We start from the raw sequence: 16824 nt of genomic DNA, 5'->3' as shown, positions 1-16824 counted from the left end.
TTTTTATGACCCAAGGGATCTTACCTACTTTGCTAAGCAGTAGTTGCAACGCTGATCTGTCGCTTACCTACTTTGCTGAAGACCTTCACTAAATTCAGGGCCATCATTTCCAAGACAAATGAAAAGCAAACAACAAGATAGAAAACAAATTTTATTGAATGAACAAAAGTCTAAAAGTCTCCCATTTTTGGTTAACAAAAGCAGCAACCTACAAAACCCCTGCATTCCATGACAAATCTTTTTATGTCAAAAAATTAATCCTTGAGCAGGTATGAACATTTGTACACAGAACAATACAACTGTTGAGATGTGTTTGGCCAAACAACTAGATTTAATAGGGAAAGAGAAAAAGGAAAAAAAAGAATTCACCAGGGACACCTGAAAAAGCTTGAATTGTGTGCTGGCTGAGAGGTATATCATCGGGGCTGCCAGCAATTTTCAGCACTTGCATCCCCTTCACACAAAATGAAAAAAGCAGCAGACAAAGGACAGAGATTTAGACTGAACAAGGAAAAGAACTGCCAACAGAACCCAGTGTTCAGCTAGCTCATTTGGCTAATGGTAAATGCAGCTTTTAATACTTAATTTCATAAGCTTGTGTTAAGTGAGTCCGTGCTCTCAGGAGGCTCCAGGGCAAGAATTCAGCCACTTTACCCACAGAGCAAAAATAATAGAGAAGTTCCATCCTCGAACAGGTGATTCCTCATGGTCAAAAACAGGCAACCAAATCAGGGAAAAGAAACTGAGACCTGCTTGACAAGATATGATTATCTGACTGACAGAAGTCAAATAGGAATTAAATGGAGAATGTACATTCTCTTTGTAAATCCAACAAGGTTTTCTAACCTATGTGATCTTTTTTCATTTGCACTGGATATGGGCAGCCTTACTAAAATGAAGTGCTAAAAACAAAGGCAATGCTTACTTTTATCCTTACACCATTTGCAGAATAACCCTTTTTTATAATACCATAATTTTTCATGCTTTTGAACAATAAATATATTCAATGAAGTCTGTTTATTACACTGACTGATTTCAACCTGCTCTTTTGTTTTCACAGATCAGGACATAGTACAATTATTTCAAAAGAAATTATTGATTTTGCTATCATATTCACCTTTGATTGCAAAATTACAACAATCTGTGCTTATCTGTCACATTATACATCAGATCTCATCTATTGCAACCATATCAACATATTTGTTTAATAATTATGAAGCTGTATCTTATGCCAAAATTTCTATTCTTATGTGTTCTAGGACTAATAAATCCCTAATACATTTTGATTAAAACTAACTTTAATATATCAACTCTATCATCTAAAGTTAATTTTAATCATTTCCATCATAATCATTGTAACTCTGATACCCACTGTTTCTCCTCTCCCGAAGATTAGATTTCTTCCACACGGATTCTTGATGAAAGCTAGCACTGAAAGATCGACCCAGTCGCCCGTGTTGTTTCTTAGATATATTGTCTTCACTCTCAGATTTGGAAATTCCTTGCCCTTGTGTTTGGGACTGTTTATTCTGTCTAACATTCCCAAATGGAAAATTCCAAGGACCAAATCTTTGCCAGTTAAGTCTCTGAAAGGCAATGATGCAATGAAGATTTCCTCCAACCTAATCAAAGTAAAAAAGGTTCTTTGTTAAATGCACACCACAGGCACATTTCTAACATACACAGATACTTGACATCAACATTCGGCAAGTAACATGATACTTTCAAAAAGAAAGCAAACAAGAAGTGCCACAATATACAAACCAGGAAAAAAAAATAAAAAACAACAAACAACAAAACACCACAAAATCATATACAGAAATATACAACTTGCATCAATCAGTTCTGATTATTTCCCAGATTCAATGACTATTTTCTTATTCATCTTTTTAATTTATCAATTATATGCTTCATGGGGCAGTATCACTTATCTTCTGCTAGTCTTTTTTTACTTTCTAGCTATCTTCTCAGCAATTATCTGTTCTGGTTCATTCTGATCTTGCTGACAGAGTCTTCCATAGGGTCTCCACATCTGAAATAATCTCTTCAGTCTATTATTTCTCACAGAGTTTTAATCTGCAAATCACCAACACATCCTCCACCCATGAGACACAAGCCCTATCTATAGGAAAGAAACCACATGCATTGACAGTAACTCCACTAAGGGAGACACACACATTCATTTATGCCTGATCCTACTCAATTGTACTTTCTTTCCCACCTTAATGTCATTGGAGGGTCATACCCCAAAGGCTATGTAATTTGTCTGCAGAACATTTCTATACTTGCTGCAGCTACATTTTAAACCAACAAAGTTAAATATTCTGACCAAATACATTCTGTATACACCGGTATCCTGGTTCATCCCGGTACATACCAAGCTACTCATGTTTTATATCTGGTCCAGCAAGTAAATCTAAATTACTTTGGTATGCAAGAACCCACATTATACTTTTGTCTTCAGCAACACTTCATAACAGAACAAATTCCTTTAGTGAGGTTATCTTACATTGCTGAAATATGAGTAAGTTTGCAAAAACCTACCATGAGTTTCCTCCATCTTAGTGAGTTTACCTTACCTTCTTTGTTTTTCGATGCTGCAATCCTCTCTCTAGGTGTCGAATATCTAGATATTCTGGATTTTGAGTGTTTAGGTCAGTGACAATATCTGTCCACCTACAGAATAAAATCATTAGTACTCAACTGATATTTATGAAACCTCAGTAGCATGAAGACTCACGTACACATAAACGCAAATACAGACCTGTAGCTTTAAACAGTCTTATCGGTGATTTAAAGATAAACACGTGTAAAGTTACAAAAGCCTCAATATTAAAGACATCAAGCTAGATGTAAAAGTGTCACTTTTAATCAAAGCATTCACAGTGATTATTCCTACTCTTGGGAAACACCTTCCAAAACGAATAAGAGCACCATGAATCATACTTACATTCCTTACACTTAGCAATTCATCAGTTTGGAAAAGAAAGAAGCAAAGTGTGGCTTAGGCAAGGAGAAACATTAGCCTTTTTTAAATGTAAACCTCTCCTACCCTTTTGTATTATTTTGTTCAGTTCCTTGGTTTCTTTTGCACACTAAATGTGCTTTTACCAGACAGCTCTCATCATAACTCACTCCTACATTTTATTTAATTCTAAACTATCAATTCAATCACTCCCCATTCACTCAGCTTTTCAAAGATTCATAATTCCTTCCAGCCCAACTGAAACAAATACTTTCACATCCCAGACCTCTTTAAACCTACATCACCTTTTAATTTCTATCAATATCTAACTACCTGTTTCTCTCTAACACCATCCTCCAAGTTGAGAAAATGCATTTCTACTCCAAACTTTGCCCCCTTTCCTTAAGCACAGAACATTCTGCCAGCTCTCACTGGGAGTGCAGCAGGAGGAAGAACGTCTCCACAATTAAAATTAGTATTACAAATGGTTTTATTATATATTCTGAAACTTCTTCCTGTGCCACTTGTAGCTAATATACCACATGACAAAGTCCTATCCTTGGGACCTACAATATGCCATTTCTCAGTAATCATATGCATACTGTGATTTTAATTTTGTTGCACTTAATCTCATAGTCCAAAATACCCAGGGGTATTTGCAGTTATTGACAAGGTCACATCACTGACAAAAAGAACTTATTAAATATAACTAATCCATGATATTTCTACACAGCACCCCCCAGTTCTCCTAGTCTATACATCCAGTTTAGACATCAACTTTGTTTGTGTCAAACCTCATCTTAAATGTACTGTTTGAATGCACAGATATGCAAATAACACAACAGAGTACAGGCTGCACCTGAGTTAGGAGAATATTCTGTGCACAATCTCAGCAGCAGCAGAATATTCTGTGTACATCCCAGACACAGCCTGTGGATGTCCTCAGCTCCAGTGCAAACTCCCCCAAGGGCCATGCAGTCTGTAAGTCACAACTGGCACGACGACAGCTGAAACTGCCTTTTCCTCCTGACTAATATGAGCTGTGTCACACTCAAACAAGAGATGTGGGCTCTCAGCAGCCCACAAATGTTCTGACAGGTGATATAAAACTGCAGAGCCAGCCTTGAGGTCAAAACACTAAGCTTCTCACTAAAGCAGCATCTGTTTCTATTAGATACATATATATATATATATATATATACACACATGTATATATTCATTCAAAAGAACTAAAAAGTCACTCAGAACTAAAAAGTGACTCTGAGAACTACAAACTGTTTTGAGAGCAAACATTCTTTTACATTCTTACCAAGTAACATACCTTTTACAATGTATTGTTGGATGCTTTCTGCTGGGCTCTCCAATTAAGATCCAATATTCTACTTCTTGCTGCAAGACACGACCTCTGTTCAACAGAAGATAAAATCCTAGTAAGATTTATTGTGCATACTAAAAAGATATTTACAGTCTCTTGTTCTTTTTAGGAGTTTCTAACATTTAGAATTGTTTCCTCAGCCAAACTAAAAACCAGCTCCTGTGCTATAGTGCTCACAATTGCATATGGGGAACATTTTGCTCCACAAGGCCTGAAAGCAAATCTTGGGATTCTACTGCACATTATTTGAGAGGAAGACAGATTTTCACTAAAAGCAGTTTTATTTGGATGAAAGACAGTCTGGTACATGATGTAAATATAAACATACAGGAAACAACAGAAATAAGAGTTGTGGAAAGCCACATAAATGTGGTACAAACAGCTTCCTCCCTATCTGATGTCTAACAGACATGAAAGAGTCCTTTCCACTATTTTTAAACTATCCCTTGGCTGACAGTTGTTACTAAGAGCTGTAGGGTAATCTGTAAGAACAAAACTGGCAACTTCAAATGCTTCCTTCTAAACACCTGTCCTAGGGTGACGTTATGATGCTTGTATCCCCATTCATGTGTTCTGTTGATGTTGGATATTATGTTCTGTACCTTTAAGACCGGCTCTGAAGAGGGAAAGTTTTGTTTTGGTTTTCTTATCAGCCTGGCGGGTCACAGAGACTGCAGCTTTTGCTTTTGCTGCTTTTGCTTTTTGCTTTGCTCTCTCGCTCTTGCTTGCTTCGCTTCTGCTTGCTTTTGCTCATTAGCTAGTTCAGCTAAACTGTCCAATTTCTTCCTGGACTGTTTCTCCTTTCCTTTTTCTGATCATTTCAAACCTGCTCCGGACTGGGACCTGGGAAACACCAAGATCCTGCACCTTGTGGCTGCAGCAGCTGCCCCAGCACCGGAGGGACTGAGAACAGAGTGACCACCCCCAAGAGAGACTTTCTGAATTTGTCAGCTTTGTCAGAGCGGTGTCATCCGGTATTGTTCATTCTGTGTGCTGGGGGTGCTGTGCTTGTTAAATAAACAGGTTCTTTCCACTCCTCTCCGAGGAATCCTTCCCGAACTGGTTGGGGGGAGGGGCTGTGTGGGTTTGCTTACTGGAGGGGCCCTAATTTGGAAATTCTCCTCCAAATTTGCCCTAAACCACGACAACATCCAATACCAGATACTGAAATCCAAACCTTTGAATTAACAGTACTTTGCAATCAACTCCCAAGAAGCTCAAAGCTTGCAGTAACCTTGTCAAGGAAAATTTCTGACAGGTATTAGGGCAAAACTGATGAGCTACACAGGACTGCTCTGTGACTTCCTGTGTATAATTATTTCATGAAAAACTACATCAGTTGCAACTGTGACAAAACCTGGCATTTTTCTGCCTAGGGTATTAGACAGCATATGGCCTTACTGCTTGGAACAATTTGTTTACTTACAAAAAATTCCCTGTAAAATAACAATGTATTCCATCAGTGTAAAGATGGGAAACCAAAACACAGGATAGATTGATCGACTTACCTAAAGTCACACTGGAAGTCTGTGGTTGAACTGGGAACTGAACCCAGGTCTCCCGAGTCCAAATCCAGCAACCTAAGATCATACAGGAAGTCTGTGGGTGACCTAAGAACTGTCTCTAGGCTCAGCCTAGCAACCTATCCACCCACTTCTTTTGGGACCTAAAACGTTTCTTAGCTGGATTTTTAAATAAAAACTTTACTTTGTAAGTGCAAAAACAGATAAACAAGAACTGCTCCAGAATCTATTGGTAGTCCTTCTGAAAACAAAACTTTTTTTTTTCCTCAGTAGGATCAGAAAATTCAAAGAAAACAGGATGCTCATCTGGTCTGACCTCCAGCCTAAAGTAAGGCTATAAAAGCTTCTTGAACTTATTATTTCATGCTACATTGTTAGAAGAGAACTGTTGTTAAGAAAGAAAGCTAATATCAACTTAAAAATAACATCACTAGTGACTAAGAATCCATTTCAGCCATGGGTAAAGAAGGAAAGTTGTTCTTACTCATTACTAAACAACATAAATTTAAATTAGTTAAAAGGCATGTTATGTTTCCACACAGTGGACCATATTATTTCTCAGATTGTATTTTTGATCTAGTAAACTTTTTTTTTACTTTGGTCTTCTAGTGCAGATTCTAACTGATTAAGTAAGAGATTAACATTTTGGTAAACTCAAGTAGACTGATGTGTTGGATTTCTACTTGGGGAGTATTTTTCTTACACTCTTCTCACAAACCTGGCAAGTCAGTGAACTCAGTCTCAATAAAAAACTGTATTCTTTTGTTCATATAGTAAAAACTTTCATTAACACTATCATAATCTTCACACTGGGAACCAATTAGATTTGAATGATTATGCTTTACCAACCAATCAATGACCATTTTGAACTCCAAAAGTAGAGCTAACATTCTCTATTCCTTGACACCCTACCTCAAAGTCAGACTGCACAGGAAGCAAATAAGCAGAAGTTCACCTTATACTAGTGACCTACACTTTTCATTGTTTAACATTCCCCAATTCTGGTATCTGCTAATTTTCTCAGGGATTGACTACTTGTGCTCTATGATAATACTAATAAATACTGACCAATGGCTGAACACAGAAAGCTCAACAGAATCATTTAATACATACCATGTTTGCAACCCCTCTGAGAGAGGAAAAACAGCTTAATGTGACTCAGTGAATGAGGTAAAACAAACTACTCTCCTCTAGAGAGTGCACAGAGTGCTCCACAATGCACAGCACTCTATATCAAGAAGCAAGGTAAATGCCTTACAAAAGCTAATACATATCTCAAGAATTAATATTTTCAAAGTTAAAATTTGTATTAATGCTATTACCTTTTTTTTAAATCTGTATTTAATTGAAAACTATATCAACTACTGCATTATATTATCCTAGTAGAGTCATTCTGACAAATCTGAAATTATTATACAGGGAACTTTATTCTAAAATAACTGGCATATTAAGCTTATAGAGTACTCCAGCATTTCAAGCATTGTTAAAAAAAAGCCAAACCTAATGTCTTAGCCCAAAGATCTCTTCTAGCTTTTCTTCCCCCATTCCCTCCCCATTCCCAGTAACAAATTCTTCACATGTCTTTACTTTTCTATGCCTTACATGCCAGTAGTTGGAGTCTATGATCACCATTATTAGTCAGTATTAATGCAACAGAAGTATGTAACCTGTGATATCTACACAACCCCTGCTATTGCTATTCTCAAGCACTGGTTTCGAAATGTAAATTTCATCACATCCACCTCATGAAGGACTAACATTACTGTAAACTTTTTGCTTCTAGTTTATAAATTGCAACATACACGCACTTTCTTTGTTTTCCCTTCCAAGCTCTCTGGGAACAGACTCTCCCCATAATTACCTGTCTTTTTATTGTTTAGCCTTAAAAAAACCCCACCTGGCCTTTTTTCAGCCCATATGTTTTTATTTTGCAGATTAGTTACCTTCACTTGTCCTTCAATAAAATAACTACCTTCTCTCTACATGGCTAGAAGGTCTTAAAAGACCAATTTCATAATACCACTTAGAGTTTTCTGTTTTAAGTTCTCTCAATGTAGTCTGTTTAGTTACATTACATTTTAAGTCAGCCCCTTCAAATCACAATGTAGAGTTTTTCTAGCTCAGACAGATGCCTATATGACACAAACTGAACCATTATTTATGGAGAAAAATTGAATCTATTTGCAGTAATTTTTTCTGTATGTTTCTTCCACTAAAATAAGCATAAACACAGTATCTTACCTATAGGCTTTACTAGCTTTTACTGGGGTTGCTTCAAATCCAATTGGGCAAAAATAATGGTTTTGGCAATGGTAGATGTAGGCCATTGATTCATCTTTCAGTCCACGTGTTAGCTTCGCTAGGGCCCCTGCAGCTACACAGAAAGATCAGGTTACAGGCCAGGGTGCTTTGGATCCTGTGTAACACAGTCAGCAGAAAAAAAATACCTATTTGACAACAAAGTAGTTATACTGCTTTTTAAGTGGGAGGACATGACCTGACAGGCACGCACAAAATACACTTTTGATTTCAAACTTATTACTTTTTTGTACCAGGCAGGAAATTAAACACTATCTGCAGCACATTCTGTACCAGGGAAAGGCAATATAATTTATGCTTTATGTTTAGATCAAAATCAAACTTAAAAAAGAACCAGAAGTATCTCTTAACCCAAGAAATACACACTGCAACAGAACGCAGTCCCAGCTGCCCTAGGTCAGATGTGGCACCCATTAATGATAATACTGAAACCACTGAAAACACTCAAACATTTTGGTATCATGAGCCTCTTGCAGCTTCCTAGTCTCAGGAACACATCGAGGCATGCAATGGTTTATAATGTGACCACAGTGCTCAGTTTCAGGAGAAGACTAGAAAAGGCACTGAAACATGACAATTTTCAAGTGGGATGTCAAGAAAAAAACCAATCCATTTTAATAATATCTTAAACTTCTCAGCATGATTTTGTGCTTTCAAAGAACCTTTCAGTTAAAAGGTAATTACCCAGGCTATACCAAAAGCTAGTAAACAGCACATGAAAGTAAAATTTTTTAAACAGCACACCTAAAAAGTAGACAAAAATGCAGCTTCATAAGCTAATTGAGAATAATCACCTAACTTTCGAGAAAGATGTTAGCTACAGCCAGGCAGAACAGTTCATTCCCTTTAAAACTGGGCTTTTTAAAAGCACAAAACATTAAGTAAGGACAAATTGGTTTTGCTCTCCCAGTGGATGACAGCAAAGAAATCTTCCCACACACCAACACAGAACTGGAAATGCAATTGTTTTCCTGGATATCTTAAAATTCCAATTCTGTGACAGCAGAATACATAGCACAGAATGTATTTTATCATAATAGAAGTATAAATGAAATTTTTAGATAAATAAGAGAAAAAGTAAAACCAGAAAAATCAGCCAACCTGGAGCTATTTGATACCTTATATTGGACTGGAATTACTACTTACAGAGTTTGTCCTGTCAAATGCTACACACTGCAGGATTTTTCAATTTATACACTGTAAGATGAATACTTTAGCATTAGCTACGTACCAGTTTCTCCAGCTGTCTTGTTCTTCCCATGAGGTTTATACAGAACATATGAGCATCCCTTGATATGGAAGTGATCATTTATTTGCCTAAACCATCTGAAACAATAAGCTTGAAGAATGTAGTAACTCAAGAGTTATTAAATGCAATTTCATTTCTCACACTTTTCCTGTGCTTTGACAGTTTAGGAAAAAAAGTCTTGATGTGCTACTAAATACCTACCTCACTGATATTTAAATTGTAGACAACCACAGCACCCAATACAAAACTTAACATATCCTAGACAGAGAAGTAAATACACAGAGCCTTTTCCTTCATTTTGTTTTTCCAGACTTGACATAGATACATAAAAATAACCAAAGATCTGGATGTGAAATATTGGTCCTATCATATTTAGCCCCGTCACCTCTAATGTTCAATTACTCAGCCTTTAGAAAGACAAAAATTCTGAGGTACCAAACTTCAACCATGATTTGTAGGGTACATAAATGAAACCTAAGACACCAGAAGGGACCCTCCAAGTGAGACTTTCTACTTATCCTGTTGGGTTTCTCTCACCTAAATTTCACAAAGCCTGAGAATTACAGGAGCCTCATACTGCAACTCCTCACCGTAGCACTAAGTGAGGACAGGCCAGCAATTTTTCCACATTAGAAGATTCAAATTCACATGTTTGAAGATAATACCTCAATCATAAAGCTATGTTGGGCAATGGGGCTGGCTTCCAGCTCTCCTGTTTCCCAGTCTGCTAAGCACTTCAAAATGATTGGACAAGGCAAGAAAAAGAAAAGAAAACAAAAAGATGGGTAACTTCTCTGCTGCCTAGAGAATGCTCAAAGAGGAAATAAAAAAAGAATTATAAGTTTAACTTTTGTCTGCACAGACTGCTGACACGAAGAGACAGAACACCGTATCAGCTTGGTCTATAAGAGTTGCTATACCATAGAGCTGCTATACCCCGACATACTCCTGAAGAGATACAAATCCTGGATCTGAATTTCCTAAAGCAGGTAAGGAAATTTTCATGACATTTTCCAATGATCTAGTCAGTATGCTAGATGGAGAATAGACTGCTGCCACATTTTCAAATCTAGCACAAACCTGATCTGCCAAATACTATATATTGCCCTAAAAAAATAACTAAATCAAATATGACTCATGAAACAAGCAAGAATACTACAAAAGTTTCTAATCTCACCAAAAGGTAACACACCAAAGCCCTATGAAAATGCTCAGCACTCTAGTACAAGATGCTTCTTGGCTCTGTTTAATCCTAAAATGTCTTATTAATTTAATGCAAAAAAAACAAACTACAAAGAATTTAGGTCCAACCTTTAAGTATCAGGAAACAGCAGAGCAGAAGTGATAAAAAATTTCAAAACATTCTGTGACTCCAGCCCCATGCTTTGTTCCTGAATAGCTCCAATGCAGCAAGGATTCAGCACTACCTCATTTTCAGTTCTTAAATTACAATAAGCTAATAGTGTATCAATTGTCTTTTCAGGCCATTTCAGTGATATTAACAAGCATTTAACATGCATTTTCAAAAACAGGAAAATAAGTGTAAAGAGAAAGTTTCCTAACCAGGAGACTAGACTCGTTAGAGTATTATATAACCATTACACAAACTGAACCAAAAACCAAACAGACTTTCACATTGATCTGACCTGTGTAACAACACCATTCAAAATGGCCAGTGCAAACAACTCCTTGAGAAGTTTCATTGTCAGAGTACTCAGGTATGCTTCATTATTCTAAAACTTAAGAGGATTAACATGTCAGCCCCTTTGTTTTTAAATAAATGAACTACTACCATATTTTTAAAGGTTCTATCTCTTAGCTGCATCAAAAGAACCAAACATACCTCATCAGAGTTGTATTTCCAGTGAAGGGACCAAACCTAATCTCCTCAAATGGGGGCTGAAAACCCAGTATATGCAAGGCTTCTTCTTGAGTGATAGGGGGTAAACTTAAAAAAAACCAAAAGTGTTGTAATTAGAAACATATTTTTGACAATCTAGAGGCAAAGCAAAGCAGTCTATGTGTGACTTTACCTTCCAGCTCCCAGTGTACTATATAAGAAATTCCAGCAAGACACTAAGGATGAAATTCCACAGGAAGTCTTGTATTGAGGTCGGCTAACACAATACCTTAAACAAAAAACCTCAAATATATTAGTAACACAATCTTGACTCACATATATGACAAACCTGAACTACTTTTTTGTGTGCTATGTCACTAAAGTCCCACATTATATTGAATGCTTTTATTTCTTCTGTATTACAACAAAAAAGCAAAAAATCCAAAACAACTGTACCTTAAAAACAAAAATTAAGAAATATCTTAATCAATTTCTTTGCCAGGTGCCACTACCCTATTTCATATAAATCAGTCAAATTTCTAACAACCCAATGGGAGTTTTGTACAAATGATCCTGTAGGAAAATATGATTCTGTACTAATACAATAAACAGTTTTATCAAATCCCTTCTAACACGTGCCCTTGTGGCAAACCGCATCTCTACCAATTTACTAATGAATGTCATTCTGGGCCACAGATTCCCTAGCTTAACTCCAACTTTCTGGTGTCATAGACATAAAGTTAGAACCAGACAGATGCATTAAACTAATTGAATTAGTGAACTATATTAATACAATAATGGTTGTATAGAAATGATGGATTCTGATCAAGTATTTCCCAATAAAAAATAACATCAGAAATAAAACATATCAGTGGTATGTTTAAGGTTACTTTTTGCCTGACCATGCTACTGAACTTGTATTTTGTTTTGCAATGAATCCCCATATAAGTTTTTCCCTTTGCTGAAAGCAAAGGGCATGTTTAGAAAGAAAAATGTTTTAAGAATTTCAACAGATGGGAGGGAAGCTCTAATTTTTCTTCTAGAATGCATGAGACAGTGTGTATGTGGTTAACATCTCTACTAAAAAAAAAATTACAAAGACATTATTGAGAAGTTTGAAATCAGGTAACTAGCAACAGTGCTTACTGAGAAACTACATAGTTAGTGTAGTTCATAAATTCCTAACTTCAGAAATGAATTCATAAATACTACCATCTCCGAAGGTCCAATACTTTTCTCTCCTTCACGTCTTCAAGAGCTGAACGTTGAGGACACTCCCTGTATTGTTTGCTTTTTTTGTCCACGGATTTTTTCTTTGTCCCTTGTTTCTTCATGTTGCCTGCAAACCAAATTCCAGAATCAAATGAATGTCTAGTTTGCTATTGGCAGCTTTCTCCTTAAGTACTTTTAGTAATAGCATACAGTAGACACCAGTTGTGCTAGTAAGCGTAAACTGGGAATAAACACTAACTGAAAGAAAGCTCAAATACATAATCTAAATTGTCAACAGGTTTGTAAACCTGCCATTAGCTCTGTAAACAACATGGTGTTTAGATCATGAACAGAATTAATGATGACCTGCCCAACTGTTTAGAGAGATAAGTCAATCTGATTATTCTAATGCATTAAATCACCCATCCCAGAAATAGACTCTCAGACCAATGTGGACCTCCCATCTCCTAACACTATGTAGGCACAGGACATAATGAAATGCATGTTTTTCACTGCCAGCCTTGCAACCAGCTACAGTTTCTGACAAAACTTATATGCAAATCCATTAATAATAATATACACCCAAAGTCTTTTCCTTTTTATAAGCCACTGTGACAGTAGAAAATGGAGAGCTGGGCCACATGCTAAAGCAGAAATATTTTTGTCCTCTTTTGAAGCCATACATCCAGATGCATAATGTACTAGGTCCTATTAAAACAAAAAGAAAAAACCCACTCCAACAACACTGTGGGAAGGCCGGGGGGGAAGAAACCACCCCAAATACTACACAGTTAAACAGAAGTCAGCCTTCCTTTGGATCCACTTCTCCTGGCAGTTACACTTGATTTTTACTCCTTTTCTCTCTCCTATCCTGATGAGCAGGCTCCTTGAAATGAACTACAGGCTCTTGTGTAGCACTTCTTCACAGGACACGTGAGATGCCCAGCTCCCTTCACAAACAAGCTAGAATCATGAAGCCTTTTCCTTTCACGTCAAAACATCACCACCTCACCTGCTTTGCTCTTCAGATTTGAGTTCCCGCCATTGAACTCAGATTTGTCTATTTCCCATGCCAGTGGAAGCTTTCCAAGTTTGCCAGGCAGGCTTTCCAAGTTAGCATCCTCGTTGTAGATAATCTCTGAAGCACCAGTTTGAACACTGAGTAAGTTAGGTGTGTTATTCCCAACATTTAAGGCAGCACTACTTGATAGGCAGGCACTAACTGAAGCACTTGGACTTTTACAAATAGATGTGACTCTGTTTAAAAAAGCATAGTCTGAGCAGATGGTATAAAACTTCTCTCTTGTATGAGTCACAGGACATCCCCATGGATAATGCCCATCTTCCCTAGACACCAAGGATGCAGTGGAGGTGTCTGACATGCAGTATGGCTTCACGGGATTGTGAAGAGAAGCTTCTGGGGATTCTTTCCCAGGTCTGTTTTCAGTGTTGCCATTATTTCCAGAACCATTTTCTTTTTCATCTTCTGAAATAGTAGGCATTGAATGATACTAAGGGTATTGCACAGCGAAGAATATTTTTTCTTTATGCTTTAATTACAACAGGGTTTTCATCATTGCCTCCATTGCCTCTGCAAGGTATCAATGAAGTGCCTGAAAAAAATGTTAAGTTAGTACAGGTGTCTCATTCTGCATAAAATATACACAAAGCTTATCTTTGAACTCATAGCCAATAAAAGCTGAAATACCCTTTGAGCTACCACAACACAACAGGGTGTCTTTCCCTAAGCCTCTCTAGAACTCTACAATCAGCACTTTTTATCATTTGTGAGGTGCCAACAGCATACACCGCAGTGATATCATGATGAGGTCATAATAATTACACTTATAAACCAGGACACAAATAAAAAAATTTAAAAATTAAAAGCTTTCTACATGTTCCTGCTTGTGGTTGCTCTCTTCTATCCCTTACAGTCACAATACACTGTGACATACAGAATAATTTATACAAATTAATAAATCATCATACAGCAATTTAAGGTCATAATTTAAGGTCTTAATTCTGCTGAATCCTGCAAACTTTTGCTGCAAGTGAAGTTCAAGCATACAATTACAGTAACTATAACCTTATCGATTGTAAATTGACAACATCACCCTCAATCTGTTCCAGTGCTTTCCTCCTATAGCTGTTAAAGGTTCCCTTTTATTTTTACGTGCCTCTTATTCTTCAAGACGTGAGAAAGAAAAGCAGGTTTTGTTTATGGCAGCTAAGAATTACCAAAAAGAAATTTAGACGGCTGGCTGGCTTGCTTTAAACGATCATTTTTAAAGGGCAAGCTGACAGCGTGTGTGTTATCTGTCATCTCAGCAGCTCGCACGTCTGCAGACACGCGCCGCAGATGGGAACCTGGCGCGAGGGAGGCAGGAATTCCGCTCCACAGCCTCCTCCTGCAACACTGGCTTCGGGCCGCTGCCCCGCACCTGCAGCACCCCGGGAGCGCCTGGGGCCGGCCGGGTTCCGCTTGGCGGAGCGCAGGGACACATCCAGGCACCCGCCCTTCCCCCTGCGCTGCCGCCAGTCGGCTCCGGAGTGAACAGCCGCGGGCTGGGGGAAGGGGCCCCCCGGGACCGTGGGCTCGCTCCCCTCCTGGGCGCCTGCGAGGGGCAGCGGCGGCGGCGGGGTTGCCCCCGGCCCGTGTTACCTGCGCGGAGCGGGGCTCGCCGGCGTCGCCTCCCCGGCCGCGGCGGAGCGGGGACGCGGGCGCGCCGGAAGCAGACACAGCCGCGCGCTCACCTGCGCGCCCCCGCCGCCCCCCGCCTCCTCCGCCGCCGGCCCGCACCAACTCCCGCCGCCGGACGGGGACGGGGGGAGGCGCGGAGCTGCCCGGCGGCCACGCTCCCGCTGAGGGCCCTCACGGTGCCTCGGAGGAACCAGTGGCGAGCGCCTCCCGGCTGGGCCGCGACTGCGCCTCGGCGCCGTGAGTGGCGCCTCTTCGGTCGCCCTCCCCCCCATTTGCGCCCTCATGGTCTCGCCCGCTGGTGCCCCGCGGGCGGGCGGGGGAGGGAGGGAGGGGAGGAGCGGAGCGGGTCGGGGATGGCGGGGGCCGCAAGCGCCGCCTGTGTGGGGGCTTGGCGCGGAATGGTGAGAAACAGACTGAGGGAAATGGGCCTGCTCAGCCTCGAGAAGAGACGGCTGAGAGGGGATCTCATCCATGTCTCTAAGTATTGAAGGGAAGGTGCCAAAAGGATGGAGCCAGGTTCTGCTCGGTGGTGCCGAGCAATAGGACGAGAGGCAGAGATCGATGCGCAGGAAATTGGACCTAAATATGAGGAAGAACTTATTTACTCTGCAGGCTACCAAACATTGGAACAGACTGTCCAGAGAGGCTGTGGCGTCTCCCTCACTGGAGATACTGAAGAGCCGTCTGGATGCAATCCTGTGCAATGTGTTCTGGGCTGACCCTGCCTGGGCAGGCAGCTTGGACCAGATTACCTTATATATGCACCAGGGTTGGTTCCCCTGACAGTAGTAAGAACATGTGTAATAACAATGCTTCTGTAAAACAATATGAAGGAACGAAAGTTTATTTCAGGTAACACTGTCTGGAACTGCTGACAATATTTGTCATCTCATCCTTCACTGCGGTCAGCATGAACAACACTGAAGATGCAACTGGAGCTGTTCTGCTACTGCCACAAATATGTAAAATTAATTGATTTTTAATTATTCAGATTGATTTTGTAACAAAGTCGCTACAAAATTTTAAATAAAATATCAAAAAGTTATATGAGGTCCTGCTGACAGAAGATTCACTCCTGGCAATTACGACACTGTGCCTCAGTCCACAGAGCCTCTACTCCCAGCAATACTTTCTGTGAGAGGTGCTGCAATTAATGGAAAAAAACCAGAATCTAATACCCTGAATTGCTAGTGTTATTTGATGGTTCTCAGTGGTTAGATGTAGCTGAATTGCCAAATTGCTCAAGCAATTGAGGGTACAGCCATGTTTGCCATCCCCTGGACATCAGAAGCCCTAGATCACATTCCATAGTTTATGTGGTTTATCCTGAGGCAACCTGCCCCTTGTAAAGGAGAGCATCCCTTATGTTTTTGCCAGCTGGAAGCCTGTTGAGCCGTAGTCGGCCAACAGCCTTTGATATAATTAAATAATTCTGCCTCCACAGCGTTTTTATCTGAGCCAAATTATAGGCATTAGGATAACAGTGATGTTGGCTTTGCCAGCCAAGACTAAAATTAGGTTGCATGATTTATCTTATAACTTGTTCGGGTGCTGACAAATAGTGCCAAATCTCTGCATGGATTCCCTGAGCTGCACTTATGGGGGGGAAAAAATCTGGAGGAGAGAACATCAGGAGGATG

At 39.4% G+C, this 16824-nt stretch overlaps 1 protein-coding gene across 1 annotated transcript; it reads right to left on the bottom strand.

Annotated features, from left to right (window-relative positions):
• Window positions 1-138: 138 nt before the first annotated feature.
• BIVM (basic, immunoglobulin-like variable motif containing) lies at window positions 139-15248 on the bottom strand. The gene is made up of 11 exons (XM_066545161.1): window positions 15146-15248; window positions 13496-14096; window positions 12484-12610; window positions 11465-11560; window positions 11275-11379; window positions 9414-9508; window positions 8105-8237; window positions 5849-5920; window positions 4287-4370; window positions 2580-2676; window positions 139-1622 (listed from the first exon to the last, which is right to left on the bottom strand). The coding sequence occupies exons 2-11, from the start codon at window positions 13983-13985 to the stop codon at window positions 1332-1334; spliced, it is 1590 nt and encodes a 529-aa protein (XP_066401258.1). The 5' UTR covers window positions 13986-14096; window positions 15146-15248; the 3' UTR covers window positions 139-1331.
• Window positions 15249-16824: the final 1576 nt, after the last annotated feature.

Source organism: Molothrus aeneus, chromosome 2 (assembly GCF_037042795.1).
Source record: "Molothrus aeneus isolate 106 chromosome 2, BPBGC_Maene_1.0, whole genome shotgun sequence".
Lineage (NCBI taxonomy): Eukaryota > Metazoa > Chordata > Aves > Passeriformes > Icteridae > Molothrus > Molothrus aeneus.
This window is presented reverse-complemented; position numbering and strand designations above follow the sequence as displayed.

Bases quoted from the DNA above. Each gene is read 5' to 3' on its own strand.
- BIVM (XM_066545161.1), bottom strand. From the start codon at position 13,985: ATGCCTACTATTTCAGAAGATGAAAAAGAAAATGGTTCTGGAAATAAT. The intron at 12,611-13,495 runs GTGAGGTGGTGA...TTTGGTTTGCAG, and splicing joins AAATCTGAAGAGCAAAGCAG to GCAACATGAAGAAACAAGGG. The intron at 11,561-12,483 runs GTAGTATTTATG...TTTTTGTTTAAG, and splicing joins GTATTGGACCTTCGGAGATG to GTATTGTGTTAGCCGACCTC.